Source organism: Danio rerio, chromosome 3 (genome assembly GCF_052040795.2).
Source record: "Danio rerio strain M-AB ecotype USA chromosome 3, GRCz13ab, whole genome shotgun sequence".
Classification (NCBI taxonomy): domain Eukaryota; kingdom Metazoa; phylum Chordata; class Actinopteri; order Cypriniformes; family Danionidae; genus Danio; species Danio rerio.
The window spans coordinates 50,861,783-50,881,341 of record NC_141023.1 but is presented as its reverse complement, the minus strand read 5'-3'; the positions used below and the strand labels follow the sequence as shown (position 1 = coordinate 50,881,341).

General features: G+C 35.3%; 1 protein-coding gene, 1 long non-coding RNA gene and 1 other non-coding gene across 15 annotated transcripts in view; 1 reads left to right on the top strand and 2 right to left on the bottom strand.

Moving 5' to 3' along the window:
* The window catches only part of trim35-12 (tripartite motif containing 35-12), a 37,659-nt gene extending 26,577 nt beyond the window's left edge, over nt 1–11,082 (top strand). The window contains exon 6 of the transcript XR_015481192.1: nt 10,387–11,082. This is a non-coding gene — a transcript (tripartite motif containing 35-12). The remainder of the gene's footprint in view (nt 1–10,386) is intronic.
* zgc:112146 lies at nt 4,394–9,940 on the bottom strand. Of its 6 annotated transcripts, none has more exons than XM_087242676.1 (8): nt 9,912–9,940; nt 9,707–9,781; nt 9,531–9,648; nt 9,396–9,450; nt 9,121–9,308; nt 8,863–9,024; nt 7,869–7,979; nt 4,394–4,664 (listed from the first exon to the last, which is right to left on the bottom strand). In XM_087242676.1, exons 3-8 carry the CDS (start codon nt 9,606–9,608, stop codon nt 4,551–4,553), a joined length of 708 nt encoding a protein of 235 aa, XP_087098802.1. In that variant the 5' UTR covers nt 9,609–9,648; nt 9,707–9,781; nt 9,912–9,940; the 3' UTR covers nt 4,394–4,550.
* Nucleotides 11,083–13,718: 2,636 nt separating the features above from the next.
* On the bottom strand, nt 13,719–18,019 carry LOC147846035 (uncharacterized). 8 transcript variants are annotated; one of them, XR_015481230.1, is made up of 5 exons: nt 17,949–18,019; nt 17,049–17,145; nt 15,807–15,890; nt 15,150–15,242; nt 13,719–13,885 (listed from the first exon to the last, which is right to left on the bottom strand). It is a non-coding gene; the product is annotated as an uncharacterized LOC147846035 (long non-coding RNA). The 8 variants fall into 8 exon arrangements; XR_015481234.1 differs by lacking the exons at nt 17,049–17,145; nt 17,949–18,019 and adding an exon at nt 16,287–16,425; XR_015481235.1 differs by lacking the exons at nt 17,049–17,145; nt 17,949–18,019 and adding an exon at nt 16,296–16,419.
* Between the last annotated feature and the right edge of the window lie 1,540 nt (nt 18,020–19,559).

The window sequence follows — 19,559 nt, the reverse complement described above, 5'->3', positions numbered from 1 at the left end:
TGTAATACTGGTGTAACTAATCACATGCATCACCCTACTGAGTAGTGTGTAACGGAGGCCAGCTAGTAAGTGCTGTGGAGGTAAACCTCACTCCTCTGGACTCTAATGCCCCATTCACACAGGGCTTCAGCGTCAACGCTTGACTGAAGGCATGTCTGAAGTTGAGGCTTATGCGATTGTCATAGCAGCCAATGAAATGCAGTCATCAATAGGCCACTGTCTAGCTGGTGTATTTGTATACAGTGATCTGATTAGCTGACACTTCCGTCAGCGCTTAAAAAGTTGTGCTAGTCCTAACTTCTGCAGTGAGCAGATGCTCTGAAGCATTGATGCTGACGCCCCGTATGAATAGGGCGTAAAGGTGCTCTAGCGACAGATACAAGAGGCTTTTTCGAGGTCTTTGGCCTCGAAGGTCGCCGGTTAGATACCAGCTCGGAGCGAGTTGGGTGGCGTAGGACCGGTGGGGTTACATTTATGCTGTGACCCGGATGGGAGTGAGGTTAAGGAGGCCAGCTAGTAAGTGCTGTGCACGTAAACCTCACTCCTCTGACCTCTAAAGGTGCTCTAGTGACAAATGCTAGACGCCATGGTCTTTAGCCTCCTTGGTAGAGGAACCTACTCCCATGCAGAATGGTCACCAGTTCGATACCAGCTCGGAGCGGGTTGGGTGGTGTAGAACTGGCGGGGTTACAAGTGCCAAAGTACAAATGTGTAACAAGACCTTGGCAACTACATTTTTCACATTGGTAAGTACACGTGTAACAATAATTATTTTTTATAACAATTTTGATTTTATAACAAGTTTTTCTACTTCCACATAATCTTCAATACTACAACCCCAAAACAGAAAATAAAAAACAAAAAAAATAAGTGATTTCTAAGTATACTTTGACTTGTATTGTCATTGCAGATAATATAATAAATGTTATTTAATGTGTTCCTCGTGATTATAATAGTTTTAAAGCATTATAAAACGCAACATTTTTAGGGACTGAAGACAGCAAGTGATGAAGTGTTTCAGGTGTAATTTTATTCCCTTCTTCTTGCAAACAAGTCCTAGGATGGGCAACAGTAAAAGGTCTTTGTTGTCGGATATTTTTCACTTAAAAATGTGCCACTTATTCTTCATTGGAGAAAGGTTGAGACAGCAGACAGGCCAGTTGTTTTAGTATGCCCCAAATTTTAGTATGTAAAATGTTTCAGCACACCAAAAAGGTTTTAGTATGGTTTGTGTTTATGCAAGTGAGACAAGTGTGGTGCTAATCGACAAGAGAAGGCACCAATAATGGTCCATACACCATACTAATCCAGCAATACAACTGTTTATTGCTGGTACACACAGCTGATATCCATTATCACAATAATATTCAATAATCATGAATCATACTCATGAACATCATTAATCGAAATACAACAAAATTGCATAAAAGGGTTATAATGCGAAATACAGATGAGGTTACATGATTAAAAGATAGATAATGAAAACTTCAAGCAATTTGATACAAGTATATACAACCTCAGAGACGTGCCATCATTTTCCTCTTCAAAGACTGGGGAGCCCGTTGCAGTCACATTGGAAAACCAACATGTGTGTCTGAGAATGCCGGGCGATGCACGCTTATCCCACGGCTAAGCTTCTAATGTTCCAGCAAGAAACCCTCACCTTTATAGTCAAAATTTGGGTGCTGGCCAAAGGTCGGCCTAATACTGTAGGTAAGAGAGTACGTTGAGTTGATCAGGCCCACCTTCTCTCTCAGCTATGTGCACATTATTTTTGATTGTAAAGCACAAATTTGAGGTTTGTAGTGTCAGCATGATTATCTAGAGTCAAAATTCTACAACCTGAAATTTGGAGTAAGTTAACCTTAAGGTCCGGAGACCCTTCTCTGTTCATTTGGTTTTTTGTTCAGCGCAACAGGAGAAAAACAAAAAATATTCCATTTGTTACACCAGTCAAATACTTGTATCTTCTTTTCCACAGCCAGGATTTTGTAATGTGTGCAGAAATGTGGTTTTGCATTGTCTTGTTGAAATATGCATGGGCGTCCCTGGAAAATAAGTCTTCTTGAAGGAAGGATATTATGCTCTAAAATCTCTATGTACTGTTCAGCATTAATGGTATCATCACAGCAGTGCAAGTTACCACTGACACAACTCCAATACCATGACAGATCCTGGCCTTTGGACTTTTTGCTGGTAAAAATCTGGCAATCCAACGCAAACTCGCATCAATTCGTAACTTTTTGATTTAGTGACTAATTCATATGAATTCGTACGATCTAATTTACACAATTTAGTACAATTTGCTCATCACCCAACGACAGTTGGGGTTAGGGGTGGGGTTCGGTGCCACGCCCCCTTTTTAAAATAGTACATTTTTGTTTGACTTAATTTGTATGAATTAGCCACTAAACTGACAAAATGCACATTAATTACATTTCCTTGTGAGATCAGGCTGGGTGATCCTTTTCTTCTTTGATCTAGAGCACAAGGCCTCCATTTCTCCCATTAAATGCCTGTTCATTCACATTTCCAATGTGCGATGGTCCATCTGAGATGTCTCAGAGCCCAGAGAAGTCAATGACACTTCTGTACACTGTTAACATAGGGCTTCCTTTTAACTGGCATTTGTTGATGTAACTCCATATAGTGGTACTTGACAAAAGTTTGCCAAAGTAGCCCTAAGCCCATGTAGTGATATCACTTATAGATAAATTGCGATTGTTGATGCAGTGCCGCCTGAGGGATCGGAGATCATAGCAGGTCATCTTAGGCTTGCCCCTTTATCCTTGATGCACTGAAATTTCTCCAGATTCTTTGAATCTGTTAATTATGTTGTGCACTGTTGAAGGTGAAATATCCAAATGTCTTCCTATCTTTCTTTGAGGAACATTGTTTTTAAACATTTCAATAAATTTCTCACATATTTGTTTGCAAACTGTCAATCACTAGCCCAACTTTGCTCCTAAAGGACTAGACTTTTTTTCTATGCTGCTTTTCTACCAAATCATAATTTCAAACACCTGTTGACATCACTTGTTTCAAATCACATCATCATTTAACCAATCTATTTGATTAATAGGCCTAAATTGCTCCTATCACCACTGTTTTTGCAATGTGTTGAAATTTTCAAATGAAATTAAGTTGACTAAATGAACATGAACTTGTACATTAGTCAATTCTGAATTAGAATAAGACTGGCAGTACTAATGATTAAATAGTTTGCATCATGTAATCCAGTCTACTCGCATGGTAACTTCTCAGAAATTGTCCACTTACTATAATGTGTAAAATTTATAAATATTACCTTGTGATATGCAACACCGGTAACACTTTAGCTTCATGCTATTCACAATTCATCCTATTAACTGCACTCTCGGAAATAAAGGTACATGAGCTGTCACTGGGATGGTACTTTTTGAAAATTTTGTACATAAAAGGTTCATATTAATACCTCAAGGGTACATATTAGTATGTAAAAAGTACAAAAGTGTTCTTCTTAACATTTTAAGGTACTAATAAATACTTTTGAGGTACCAATATGAACAATTTAAGTACAAATGTGTACCTTTTCAAAAAGTACCACCCCAGTGACAGCTCGTGTACCTTTATTTCTGAGAGTGTACTGGCTTATTATCTGCCTAGGGTGTTAACTGTTCATTAGTAGTTGTAAAGTATGATCTTATTTTGCATCCCTAATCCTACCCAAAACATAACCAATGTCCACATTTCTAACTATTAACAAACAGCTAATTAGTAATTTATTTAGCTAGTATTAGCTAATGGTTTAGTAATACTGTGCATTGTGAGCTAAAGTGTTACTGCAACACCTTATATTGTAAATCCTTATAAACTGTCCACTTATTAAACAGTGTAAAAAGGTCACAATTCTCTGTGCAACTTTTTATTAGCAGTGCACTTACACGTTAACTCCTCAAGAACTGTTCACAAGTGTGATGGTCACTGTTCTTTTCAATGAGTCTTGTTACATGATAAACTCACAAAAACTTAGACACAACGCACTCGATGAAGTGAGTGACGTCTCTGTGATGGGTGGGGTTAGGTGAGCGCATTCAAAAGCACTGGATGTCTCGCAGATTGCACTGCACCATGTCTGCATCCAGACACATCTCTTTGGATGCCTACTAAAACTCTGTATGGATGAGCAAATTACACAAGCAATATGAACCAATTTGTATATCCACTGTAGTTAGATACTACTTACACATCTAGTTGTGTAACCATGTACTCCAAGTTTGCAGTAGGGGCAATATTGTTACTTATAATTACATACTAAATATCTGATCTGTCATGTTTTAATATTTTATTAAATAGAAAATGACAAATTGTATTGATCAAAAATGTGCATTCAGAAAAAAAAAAAATCAAAATGTTTGCAGTTTTAGTTTGTTTGCTTTATTTTACGTAACACAATGAGGTTATCATGAACATTTATGAATGTTTTATCAGCGTATTTATTACAGGATCAATATGCATCTTAATTGGCCTTGTGATGAACTTATGTAAGCATATCTAGTTGCTCTTCTGGTTTACCAGGGCATTGTTTTTCCAGTGTAGTCCACAAATCCACCACTTTCTTTCTCAGTAAGGCTGCCAATGACACGTAGCATCCCCTCCACACTTTCTCTTGTGTCGAGTGTTGCCTGGTGAACGAACAGGGATTTACATGCAGTTATATTATTGCAATGATGTCAAATAGATATTGATACTGTCATTGTCCTTTTTGTGTTTAAAGCCTAGTTTTCTATTTTGGTTCTGGCTCTTTCACAAATAAAAAAATCTTAAAAGCAACAACAACAACAACAACAACAAAAATCTACTCCACTTTTTTAGGTTCTTCTCTTGGACATTTTACAATTTTTTAATCCATGATTCCAACCAGACCTATGAAATGAAATCTGGAATGTTGGAACACTTTTAGCTTTGTCTAGCATAAATGATTGAATTGGATTAGACAATTGACATCTTGCTCAAAAGTAATACCAAAGAGTTTCAGAAATTGACATATTCAATGTTTAAATGACATCTTATTTACATTATAGGATGTATTTTTTATAAGTTGTTTACATTTTAGGACTTTTTATTGAAAAAAACAAACAAATGTTACACACATACTGTTTGTTATGGAATGCAAAAACTTTGAAGCTCAATATCTCAAAATCATTCAGAAGGCAGATAGAACCTTATAATTCCAAGGTGACGTCTATAGTTAAAGACAGACAGAAATTTACAAGTCAAAAGTTAGAGTGTAATAATCAACACTGAAAACTCTAATAAGTTGACTGAACAAAAATTTATTGTGTAAACTCTTTGCCTCAATTTAATTGAGAAACAGAGTCTACCAAAACTTGCATATTTAAGTTCATTTAACTTGCTGGTTGGTAGATTATACTTAAATTGTTCAGTTCAGTGTGTGTGTCTCTGTGTAATTATATACTATGAAAAAATGTTTTAAAGAAAAATAAAGTAGCCATTTATTATTTTTTTCTGATAAAAAGACCTTCTAAAAGGTTGCACATATTAGTATTTTACAGCCAAGACTACATTAAAAACAACCTATTTTTTAAAGGATTGTGATTTTGAGTGTACTATACTTAAAATCTTAAGTTTACGCATTTTCATTGTACAGTATATAAGTTAAATTAACTCATATTTTTAGGTGACAGGACCAAAATGCTAAATTTTAAGTAATGTTCAGTCAACTTTACTAGAATGTTTAAGTAAAGACAACCTGCTTTGCAACCATGAATATATTTGAATAATTTTTTTTTAACCAGAATACACGAAAGTTAGTTGATATTGAGGTGCTGAGTATTATAATATATTACAGCTAAATCACCCTACAGCCCAAGACTGATTACTCACTTAAGCTAAGCAGGGCTGAGCCTGGTCAGTAGCTGGACGGGAGACCACATAGGAAAAATTAGATTGCAGTTGGTAGTGGTGTTATTGAGGCCAGCAGGGGGCACTCAACCTGCTGTCTGTGTGAGTCCTAATGCCCCAGTATAGTGAAGGGGACACTATACTGTCAGTGGGCGCCATCTTTTGGATGAGATGTTAAATTGAGGTTCTGATTCTCTGTGTTCATTGAAAAATCCCATGGCACTTCTATACCCCTTAAAGAGTAGGGGTATAGACCCGGTCTCTTGGCCAAATTTCCTCCAACAGCCCTTACCCATCACGGCCTTCCAATCACCAAATTGGCTCTGTCCCTGTATCTCCACTCCCCCCTACAGCTGGTGTGTGGTAAGCGCACTGGCATCATTGTCCTGTGGCTATCCAAGTGGATGCTCCACACTTGGTGGTGGTATTGTAAGAAGTGCCTCTAATTGTGAAGCGCTTTGTGTGTATGTTAATACACCATAAATGTGCTATATAAATACACATTACTTATTATAATTGTGCCTGCCGCAGCCATGACATGGCTGCAAACTTTCTTTATTATTAGAATATGAATATATTTTCTAGCCATTTTGGCCTGGAAAATAGAAACTTGTATTTTTCTGTCAAAGTATACAAATGTAATTACAGAAGAGTCAAGCTTTAAATACCAAAACTCTTTGGTCATTATTTGAGTGAGATAGTAATGGTCGGTTTTGGTTCAATGATCTAAGGCAAGTTATTATTGCTTCCAACAGACCCACTCTGGGACCCATTGCATCATTGTACCGTTTTAGAATGGATTAAAAAATGGCAAATTTTAATTAGGAGAGCTTTTTAAAAAAATATGAAGTATTTCTTTAACTCTTATTACTGATATTGGCATGACCTTATTTAGATGGTCCCTTTAACACAATCTAGCGTCGAGCCAACAACTTAAACCAACGTCATATTGACGTCAAATACTGACATTTATTCATCAGGTATGGCAACCAAAATCCAACATCTGATAGACGTCATAGTGGTAACATCCACACAATATCAAGCTGTAACATCAAAGTTCTGATGTCAACCTGATTTTCATTTCCAAACAAAATGCAACGTCCCCACGACATTGGGGTAAAACAGCAGCGAAGAAACTCGACACAGAGGAACATTTACACCGTACTGCCTACTAGCGTTTCGGAAGTGTTAATGCAGACCAACAGAGACAGTGCGCAGAAGTATAAATGCACAGTTACGCGCGTTGCATGCACCGTGGGTTATGCCGGTCACTTGACACAGAAGTATAAACCAGGCTTAAGTGTTTAAGACCATTTCAGTCATCTTCTCATCAGTGATATGCATCTAAACAGTCTCTAGGTCAATGCATGTAAAGATTTTGATCTTTTTGGACACTTTTAATGCTTCCAAATAGTTTTCTTCAATTATAAATCACCCATGTCTTGAGGTAGTTCATTAAGATGTGATTTACCTTCTATGTGTGATTTGATTGGATGGGAATCACAGGACTGATTTTTCTAATCCCCATAGACAAGAAAAAATAAAGTAGTGACTGCAGGTTAAAGGAAAATAGTGAAGAAAAAGTAAGGATACAGCAATAAAATTTACACATTTTTAAAACTACTTATTAAATTTCAATTCCTGAGAAAAACTTACAGTAGTTTAAGTTTTTGTAATCAGTTACTTTACACCACTGTTAGAATATAAATAGACTGTTAGGTTGGGGTTAGTTTAAGTTGACATGTACTTGCAAAGTTTCTTGAAGTAAGTTAAATGTATGTTGAAGTTACATTAAGCAGACAGTCTACTAATACTCAAATGAGAATTAATTGGCATGCAGTTCCAATCCAACTTTTAGTTTACAAAATGTGCAGTATTGACCATCAAAATAAGGTTTTATCCTGATACTATTATTACTATTATCTTTCGACAATGTACAACTTTTAATACAAATCTAGGTTTACCTCATTGGTTCCCATATCTGTTCTCACCCATCCTGGGTGAATGGAAATGCAGAGAATCTCGTCTGCCTTTAAATCTCTAGCAGTGTATACAGTGAGCATGTTAAGACCTGCCTGAAAAAAACATAGATGCATGACTTAAAGTTTGTTCACTCTGCAAATTCTGATTCGTTTCACATTAGTTGAGGCTGTACTGGCTTGGAGTGTGTAACAGTCAATAAACCAATAATATCTGAATGCAGCCTTGATGTTGCAAGTTGAGACTGCATATCTGTGATGCAATGTATATATATATATATATATATATATATATATATATATATATATATATATATATATATATATATATATATATATATAGTATATATAGATGTTTGTTTATTAAACTGTCAGGAACAATACATTTAGCTTTCAAAGGTGTTAACTTATTTGTGTTTCAAAATATCATCCTTTTTTAAATGTCCACTATAGTGGACACCGAAACCATCTTAATGTAATTAATGACTGAAATGAACTGAAGCAGAGATAATTCTTTATAAGATAGTTGAGGGAGACTCTGATTTAGTGTCTGTTAACTATACTTTTCGTAGTTCGGCTTTCTTTTAGACTTAACTGTTTCTGGAATTATTAATACAAAAAGAAAAAATGGCTTTTGTTTTGTTTTTGTTACATTAAGATTGGATTGGTATCCATTTACAGCCATATCCTGTACAGCTTTGTTGTCTGAGTGGCAGACGTTTCAAACTAAAATGGTCCTGTGGTCCACTACGGTGGACATGCTGTTAAATTAAAAATAAATAAAAATATAAAAACTCTAAATTGTAGAATTTGTTGACCCAAAGGATGTAGGAAATCACAGAACAAAAAAAAAAAAAAAAAAAAAAGGGGAAAAAATGTTCGTTGGGTCTTAGGAGGATATACATATCCAAATTAAGATAAATGTACAAATACAAATGTGAACTTTCTTTCCGAACGGTTCACTAGTATTCTTGCATACCTTGCTAATACTGTATGGAAAGAATGGGAAAGGGTCTTTCATTGATGGGATCATGCTCATGGATGCAGAATCTGTGGAGATGTTGATCACAGCTGCTTTACAAGATGACATCCCTGGTTTGCCACTGGCTTTAGCTGCTGCTCGCAGATACGGCAGGTACTCCTGATTGAACACATCCACAACCAAGAGTTTCAGATATTGCAAGGAATAAAGTAAGCTTTTTGATTTCTTTAACTAGCAAAAATTGCTTCACATTACCCTGATGACAAATAAAGGTCCTATCACATTTGTGTTGAAAGCATTGTGCATGTCCTCAACAGTAGCAGTCAGCATGGTTTTTTGGGGCAAGATTGCAGCATTATTCACAAGCAGGTTCAAACCCTTCTCCCCCAGCAGAGAACCCACTTTCTCAGCAGATTTCTTGATACTGGATGGATCAGCAATGTCTAATATTTAAAAGAAAGAAAAAAGCAGTCATAAGTGATATTATTTCAACCTCCTATAAACAAGACAAAACGTAAATTACCATTTACCAAGCTTCACAAGGGTGACAACACCTAGATGCTTTCTCGCCAGTTCTCTCAGCACCTGATTGATAAAGATAACATGAAGGATCAACACAAGTTTCCTAAGCTGTGTTCTGTCCTAAGCTCACTTTAAAAACTCACCTCAGAATTTGGCCCATCAGGGTCACGACATGCAGCAAATACTTTTGAGCAATGGGCCTCCAGGAGCTGCTTGACCATTTCTAAACCCAAGCCACGGTTGGCTCCTGTCACAAGAGCACTACATGCATTCAATGCTGCCATGTTCAAAGATCATAGGTCTGGCTGTGTCAACTAACCTCCCTCTTTATACGGCTTTATATATGGCAAGCAGTAGGAAGACCACTCCCCACTGTGCACTAGCAAACTGTGTCCTGCAATATGTTTGTAAAAGCATAACTTATCAACACTGATTTGGGTAATAAACCTGTTGGATGCTTTCCAAAAAACGATCTTAGTAGTGAGTATAGAGGTTAATGATGAGGATTAAAATGATCTGCATACCTTCACAACTTCTGTACTGCATCTTGGTTGAAGCAGCTAGTTTACTCAGTTGTTATCAATCAAGGGGGTGGGGGGTAAGGAGTAATTCTAAACTTCTACTGGGAGATGATACTACTGTGGGAAAGGTCTTGCTCTTAATGAGTTTCAGCTGGAGGAGCAAGTCTCTGGGCTTTTGCAGCTGTGTTTAACACATGGCGGTTCATAACTTTTTGTACAGTTATGTTGGGAGTTTTAGGTAGTGATTTTTTTTTGTGGTTTATAGAGCTACTATTGTAACTGCTGTCATAAAGCTGTGATAATATATAATATATAAACTTGTTTACTTCAATAACTTGTGATTATTTTATTCTGTATAATTTTTGATTTTTGGTAATTTTATAATGCTTATTGTTAACTTATTTACTGATTTATGGCTTATTTGAGGAAAAAAAAATTTTTTTTGGACATGTTTTAATTTCGTTCCCATCTTGTCTAGAAAATATATCACTTGCCGGTTGGTCGATCGCATGAAAATGAAACAGGAAAGTAACAGCAAGATTTAAGGATGTTTCTTTTGTGAGTTATAAGTCATCCAGTCAAGAAATCTAAGTCTGTCCCCCTCATCTCTTAGTTTACAAGCAGCAAAAGTGATATGTGAATGTATTTTTGTTTATTAATGACTTCAAGGTTGTATGCTTAATGTATGTGAATGTGTCTGATGTTGTTATTGTACTCAATCTTACTCAGTTATACGGTGTTGCTGTCAGCATCTGTGCCGATAAGTGCATTAAACGTTTGTGAAAAGGAATCTCAGCCTTCGCCATACAAAATAAATGTACTATATAAACACACACCACATTACATTACATTACAATGTTTCTGTGCTTTCTAATATCTTTATGGGGGTGGATGTGGTTAAATAAGAGCAATTCATTGATTCAAAATGACATGAACTGACCAGAACTGCTTGTGTGTGGCCTGGAATATTAGTAAAGTTTATTTACAGTATAAACTATAAACTCTTTCCTTCTCATTCTTTTATTATCTGTTTTAACACATTTTAATGTTTTTAATCATTTTTAATTTTAACAATTACTGTATTGTCTTTTGTCTTTTATTCTTGTTTATGTAAAGCACTTTGAATTACCATTATGTATGAAATGTGCTATAAATAAACTTGCCTTGCATTGAAGACTCTGAAATGACTTGTTCAATTAAACATTTTTTATAACCATGTCGTCTGTTGTGATTAGTGAACTGCATTCAGCACACGTTGTTTCATAACTGGATTCATTTTTTACCAAGAGTTGAAGATTTCATACAGTGTGTAAACAGTGAGAAGTTGTAATGAAACTTTCTTCAATAACAGCTTCTCTGTAAAGTAAAGTAAAGTACCTTCACAGTGCAGGGCGCAGCATCTTTTCAAATATGATGCTATCCACATAAATGTCAATGTATCAAAGTCAATCACATATGAATAGAACAAAATGTACTTACAATGAAATTTAACAAAGTCATAAGCAGGTGTTTCTTTGACTCGTGATCAGAATTGGTGCTGTAGCATATTTCTAATTCAGGTAACCCTACCATCAGAATGTACAGAATTTTACAGAATTCGGTTATACACCAGATGTAGGTTCTTCTTCTGCTATTTATTGTTTTGTTTAGTAAAATAGTCCTTGAGCACCATCAAGTTGTTGTTTGATTTAACATAGTCTTTAGCATAGTCTCACTGGATGGACAAGAGATTATATATCTTCTGTTTCCAAGAAACTCGCAGCATGTTTGCTTTGGTCTGAACTCTGAACAGACACACTAATAGGCTGTTATTCATATAAAACAGTTTATGTCACAGGTATTTACACTGAGAACTCATCTCAGTGTGAAAATCAGTTTGCTTATACGAACAAGTTTTATTTTAAAAATAACTATAACTTTGTTCACTGCTGCATCGGAGGGTGGGCTTTCATTGTTTCATTGTCCGATGATGATCCAGACCCACTCGCCCGTTCCGGGCAGGTGAGCGCTGTCAAAACGGATCCTGAAACGGACATGTTAGGCGTGCTTTCCCGGGCTGCTTCGGCCGTGGGTTGGAAATGGTTTATCCCCCAGCTCCACGGCCGGACCAACTAGAGGGGCGTCCCCTTCTTCCCGGAGGTGCACAGTAGGCTCACGCGGTCTTGAAGGGCACTTTTTTCTGCTCGTGCTGCGTGTCCCTCAGCCCTCACCACTCTTGACGGTGGAGCGGCCAGGGGTATGTGGTGATTCCTCAGGTTGAGTGCGCGATGGAAGTCAATCCGCGCGGCGCCTCTTCTTGGCGGGGTCCGCCTCGTCACCCATCCAAAGCCTGTAAGTTATCTGCCTCCCTCAGAGCTAGAGCTTACATAGCTGCGGGCCAGGCTGCTTCCACCTTGCATGCGATAGCCACCTACCAGCGCTACCAAGCGCAGGCACTGGCCGAGCTGCACGAGGGTGGGTCCAACCCAGGCTTACGAACTTCGCATCGCAGCCGACTAAGCTATTCGGACTACTAAGTCCGCTGCGTGTGCGTTGGGGAGGACGATGTCCACACTAGTGATCCATGAGCACCACTCCTGGCTGATATGCGTGAAGTCGACAAAGTCCGCTTTCTTGACTTCCCCATATACCAAGCTGGCATGTTCGGCGACACTGTCAGTGAATTCACCCAGGAATTCGAGGCGGTGAGAGAGCAGTCTGATGGGTGATGTCTTATCGGCGGGTCCGTAAGCCCGCTCCACCCGCCGTGCCATCCATACCTGCTCCTCGCAGAGGGCGCCCGCCCACGAGAGCTGCAGGCCCCTCGCACATGCTTCTGGCGAAGCGAGCGCGTCGAGCACCTCCCCAGATAGCAAATTACATCTGGCCCAGATATGGCCCACATCCCCCATTTTCTTCTGGCCCACATACCGCGCGGAATGACGGCGATGACTCAACCTGATTGTGGCTGACATAAGGATCCAAAAGTCAGCCACAACTGAACCAGATCTGGGCCATATCTCAGAAAAAGCATGGTCCATATCTGGGCCAGATGTGGCCCATACATTTTCTCAGATCTGGCCCAGCTGCGGCCCATGCACATTCTCAAATCTGGCCCAGCTGCGGCCCATGCACTTTTTCAGATCTGGCCCAAATGCAGCCCATGCAGTTTCTCAGATCTGGCCCAGACGTGGCCCATGCAATTTCACAGATCTGGCCCAGATCTGGTTCAGTTGCGGCTGACTTTTGGGTTAGATGTGGCTCACATCTACATTTGGTAGCTATATAAATCACATTAAAAGGAATGCTTAGTTTAAATTGCTTTATTTAAAAAAATGCTTTAAAGGAAGCATATAAATTGATAAATACAAATATATAATTTATATAAATTATATAAATAGATGCATACAAAAAAACAACAGATTGATCAATGCAATACAAATAAATATATGAATTAGATAAATAAATGCATACAGAATTATCACAAATTAAATGCAAATAAATATATATAAAAGTTAAAATTAGGTAAGTGGATATACAGAATAAGAAGAACATACAAACACAAATGTATATACAAATTAGATAAATAGATACAGAATAAACACAGAAAATATATATATTTTTTTATAAAATGCATATTATTTAAATTAACAAATATTTTATAACCATAAAGCCAGAACCAATAATTAAAAAGATATATAAAGGGCAATCCAAAAACAAGATCAGAGGCGAGGCAGGGGTCAAATAAACAAATGATAATTACAGAAACAAGATAAACAAGTATGAGTAGACAAAACAAACACAGAAATCGCATATTTAACTAAACATATTACTTAAATAATTACAACTAAATATTTATTAGCATTTTCTCAGAACCAAAAAAATATATATAAAAATTAAATTAAATAAACTGAAAATCCAACAGGGCAGTCCAAGAGTGAGGTCAGGGTCGAGCAAGGGTCAAAGCCAAAAAAAAAAACAGTCCAATGCAAAACATCCTGAAAATAGGAGAAGACAACAATTAAAAGGTGCTGTTTGCAGAGTACATACAGGCACAACTCGATTAGACTTTTAAGCACTTTTTTAAGCACCTATTTTTATTTTTAAGACTGACAAGCAACGTATTGAACACCTGAAATGTATTCTCAGCAATACATAAAAACATTCCATAGGAACTACCTATCGATTTATAAAAATAATAATAATATTAATATAATATTTCATAGTATTAAACCTATTTTAAATGTGATTGTGAAATTATTGTTTTTTTTATGTTTTCGTAGATGGAAAGAGAACTGAAAATTAAATTACATTAAATTAAAGGACTAGAAATACTATTACATTGCTAAAATAAAACAAATTTTAGTAAATAATACTAATACAGAGTAAAAGTACATGGTACTATTTTAATTAGTTACATTTGAAAAAAAAAATCGGATTTTCATTACGGACCTTTTTTTAAGTGTAAACTTGTTTGAATGGTTTAATTGTTTAATTACAAGACTACATAAAGAGAAATTTGCACTAACAAAGGAAGTTTATTTTAAGGAAATATCATTTCAAGCTTAGGAAGGTTTTACGTATATAATGAAAAGATGTAAAAATTCAAAATGTAGCCTTTTATTTACACATTTTACACGGTTTTTCTTGTTTGCTCATTCTGTGTCTGCCTTTACAATCTGGCTAAATAACTTTTATAGTACTTGGATTTTTTTTTACATATTTATAAACAAATGACTTTACAAAAAATATATATTTTAAAAATAATAAAACAAATGACTTCATTTCATTTGAGGTATTTGAAATATTTCTTTACATTTTCTACATTTTTCAAAGCAGTGTTTTAAGAGCCTTATTGTTTATTTTGATAAATGTAATAACAGATTGCTTTGACCTGTAATGCCTGTACAATTTAGTGACGCTTTAAGACAGACTATGTATAAATCATACAAATACCTCATTCAAAAATGTTTCCAGCATACCAACCCTGTGACGTCAGACACAGCAATATTACAAGATGGGGGTGCCTTTGTGCTAAAAGCTTTAGTAAAACATGCCCTTTTCATCAAAATTGTTACATTAATCAAGTTTGGTTATTATATTTTTATTAAATCGGAAAGCAATTTACGAAATAATGTAAACTTGATTGACTGCATCACTTCTACTACAAGACACTGGGAAGAATTTTTGCTAGGAAGATCTGACACTCAAAGTTTACTCCATCAATTCATAGTCTGAAATCTTGGTAATTAGTGAAAGTACCTTTGAACTGACCGCAGATCTTGATGTGGTCTTTCTTGATCTGGTCTTCTCCACTTTCGATCCTTCCCTGGGTTCATCTTTACAAGGAACCTGCTGAATGGAAAAAAAATACTTAGTGATAAAAACCTGGACTATATCATGCTCTAAAATGTTTGAAATAAAAGCAGCGTAACAAGACAAGCTAGTGGTGGAGGTTTGCTAGAAAAATCTGTGAGAGAGGATGTTGTGTGTCAGACTGAGACAGACTGTTGTATGAATGTGTGTTTTTGAGTGTATGAATGTGAGAATGCATTCACAGTGTGTGTTAGTTTGAGGATTTTGCTATTTTAAATATTAGGGTCCAACAGAGTAATTTGGTTAGTTAAGTTGTTTAAAAATATTTTCATTGATTAAATACTTGCCCATATATAGATGTAAAGAATAACCAAAAGAAATAATGTATTAAAATGTCATTATATTTTATATTCAATCTGCTAATCATTTATTGTGAAATTTGAATGACTTCCCTTCAGTATATGAATAAAATAAAATTAGAATAGGAATAAAACAATAGAACTCTAAAAAAAAATACTTCCTATCAAAATAAAGCAGGTGCTTTTACCTAAAGGAACTTTATTAGTACGGTTCCCTGCTTCCAGTTAGTTCAACTTCAGATACCTCCATAATCTGTACTCTGGTGCTTCATTTGGTTCTTGACTTAAGAGTAACTGGTGTCGCATTCCCGGTCCATCACAATCTAAGCTAGAAGGACAATATGACAAAAGACAAGACAAATATGAATACACATAACATACAGGATAAAACATTTAAAGATATAGTTTACTATTCTGCCACCATTTATTCATCCTCTACTTGTTTCAAAGCAGTTTAAATCTGTTCAACACTAAAGCAGATATTTTGAAGAATGTTAGAAACCTGTAACTATTGATATACATAGTAGGAAAAACTGGGTTTGTGTTCATTCATTTTCTTTTCAGCTTCATCCCTTTATTAATCTGGGGTCACCACAGTGGAATGAACAGCCAACTTATCCAGCATATGTTTTATGCAGCAGATACTCTTCCAGCTGCAACACATCACTGGAAAAAACCCATACACTCTCATTTACACACATTCACTATAGACAATTTAGCTTACCCAATTCACCTGTACCGCATGTCTTGTGGGGGAAACCGGAGCACCCGGAGGAGACCCACGCCAACACGTGGAGAACATACAAACTTCACACAGAAATGCCAACTGACCCAGCCGATGCTCGAACCAGAAACATTTTTGCTGGGAGGCAACAGAGCTATCCACTGTACCACCGCACCGTCTGAGTTTATGTTCAACAGAACAAAAAAATATTTTGAAACAAGTGGAGGATAAAAGATGTCATTATTTTTGGGTGAACTATCCCTTTAAAATTCAAGTGTCAAGCATTAGTCTTAAAAACGTATGTATCACTACAGGAAAAATAAATCAAGTACCTCTTGTGAACAAGCAAAATCGTTATGCCATTGTTTTCAATGGTTTTCTTTTACATTTTTCACAGTGAAATTATAACTTAAACATGTGATCCAAGGTAAATTAATCTACTTTTGACATAAAATAAAAAGTTAAGATAAAAATAAAAGTTACGTCAACAGACTCTGTTTTTTCAGCTCACCAATACTTTCAAATTTTACATTTTTCAGAAAACAATTCAATAAGGTACCTTGTGGAAACATTTAGACTTTCTTTCAAATTAGATTTTTTTAATAATAGATATTTTAAATAAGCTATGACCTCACACAGTGATAAAATAGCAGCAATACATCTTGTAATATTTTAATAATTAATAAAACATAAAATATATTATTTCAGTACCCAACAACCAGTCTGACATATACAAGTTACAAAATATGTACAATATTTTACCTGATGTGCTTGATGATGAAGTCAAACAATTAGTAATGCACTGATGTAAGAGTTGTCCTTTCCTTTAGCTTGCATCCTTGCATGATTCCTTTCTTTTCTGTAACAAATTAATACAATACAATCAATTTATAAAAATATAATTTTTACTTGCCACAAAACCATTTGTTTGGACTTGGTACAAGATTAATGGTGCAATTCAGTTTCCAGGCTGTTTTGATGTAATATAAAACATAAGATATGGATTTTAAGCTTATTTAACACAATTGATTTTATTTTTAACAAGGTTTAATATTTCATAACACACTTAGCCTTCTTTTTTAGCTTATTAATTTCCTTCATAAGTCATTTAACACATCATGTTTCAACTGTGGATTTTTTTTCAAACGTTTTGGCTTTAAACATTTTTTAATGCAGACCAGTCTCAACAGTGGCCAGCATGAACCACATAACGTTACTCTGCAAACTTTTGCTGAAACTTGATAAAACACACATTAACAAGCAAATCAAGATCATTAGGATTAACGTTACCAAAAAGAGACTGTTCGTTCAGTGTTTGAGCTTAAAACCAGAACAAAAGCAGAACTCGGCACCTATTACAACTGTATAAAACGGACAGCATATGATTCATTCATTCAAGCTCCCGTTTCGACGCTGTTCTTCATATAACACGTCTTATTGATCATTTAATTGTAACTTAAATGAATTAGTTAAAACCCCGAGCACAATCAATTTAACAGATTACTGAACTGACGGCGGCCATCATTGTTAGCCGTTTTTAGCCATATTATCCACATAGAAGTTACAGTTTTATCACTATTCAAAACAGGGGCTTTTCTAACAAATAAAAACATTACCTGACGACAAATATCTCACAAATATGATTTTAAAATAATAACTTACCCGATATAAAGAAGAAGATGAAATGGCGGACTTGACTTGACTTCCTCGTTTGAAAAAAATAACCGTCATTCACGAGGCTCCGCCCACTCCACCGTAATGCAAGGATGAAGCGAAACACATATTCGCCACCAGGGGGCAGTTTTATGATTATGTTTTTAAATAAATAAATATATATATATATATATATATATAAATAAATATATATATATATATATATATATATATATATATATATATATATATATATATATATATATATATATATAATATTATATATATATTAGGGTAAGGGTAATTAGGCAAGTTATTTTATAAAAATGATGACGTTCTGAAACTGTAGAAAAAATATATAGCTTAAAGGGGTTAATAATTTTGAACTTAAAACACTTAAAAAAAAACTGCTTTTATTCTAGTCGAAGACTTTCTCCAGAAGAAAAAAATATTATCAGACATACTGTGAACATGTCCTTGCTCTGTTATGTAACATGCTGTAATTCTAGAATATTTACTGTTATTTTTAATATTCAGTAGCTTGTTATATAAAAACTATAACACTTTAAGATATATTTACAATTAACTAATTGCTAATTAACATGCTTATTAATAGCATATTGTCTATAAAATTTGTTGACACTGTTACAGGTGCACACACACAGAACCAGGATAGACTTTTGGGCCGTTCTATGTTGAGTTTGCATGTTGTTTCTGTTGGTTTCCTCCAGTTTCTTCTATAGTGCAAAAATTTGCAGTATAAGTGAATTTTGGATAAACTAAATTTGCTGTAGTTTGTGATTAAGATAATGTGTGGTGTTTCCCAGCACTGAGGATTGTACCCTCAGGGCTGTGTTGCAGAAGCATTAGTATCTGATTGCAGACTTGCATATGCAAGCTGAGACACACAGTTTGACATGCAATGTCAGAAACAATGCACTCAAATAGAGCTAGTGACGTCAAAGTGAGGGGTAGGGTTAGGAGCGGGGTTAGGTGTGTGCATTAAAATTGGTCAGATTTATTTTTATTATTTTTTGTGTTCTGTAGAATAAGTAAATAAAACTGTGTTGTTTACAAAGATCAGCTTATTCACGAACACATTCATGTTATTCACATTCTACTGCTCAGTTCTCTGACATTTTTTCTATATAGTTATTTTATTCATAAACAAAACATTTATGTCTATTTATCATTCAAATTAAATAAAAAAGAACAATGTTGTATGTGGCATTTAATCAAAAAAATCATTATAAAAATGTAGAATTGCAAAAAATAACATCAAGAAAACAGCACTTTAATTCAGCATTATTAGATTATGAATTCATTTGTAAAATTGTTAATTAAAAAGTAGTACTAATAGCAAATTAAATCCACCCAGTAGGTGGCGGTAGGACACTGTCTTAATTCATTCAAATGGAGAAACTGAACAAAACATTAATGGATCAAAACATAATAAATGATGAAACTCATTGCATTTATAGACATTTATAGACATACCAGGTAATATGAAAAAAAAAAGAATTTTACTCATGCTGGAACATTTACATATAACAGATAATATAAATTTATATTCATAGCAGCCTTAAAGTAAAAATAAATCCATTATTGAGGAAATAAACT

What these genes read in the sequence shown, in the direction of transcription:
- zgc:112146 (XM_087242672.1), bottom strand. Translation starts at nt 9,933, where the DNA reads ATGCAGTACAGAAGTTGTGAAG. An exon ending in CTGATGGGCCAAATTCTGAG is followed by an intron (nt 9,451 to 9,530) that starts GTGAGTTTTTAA and finishes TTTATCAATCAG; the next exon opens with GTGCTGAGAGAACTGGCGAG. An exon ending in GACCTTTATTTGTCATCAGG is followed by an intron (nt 9,025 to 9,120) that starts GTAATGTGAAGC and finishes GTGTTCAATCAG; the next exon opens with GAGTACCTGCCGTATCTGCG.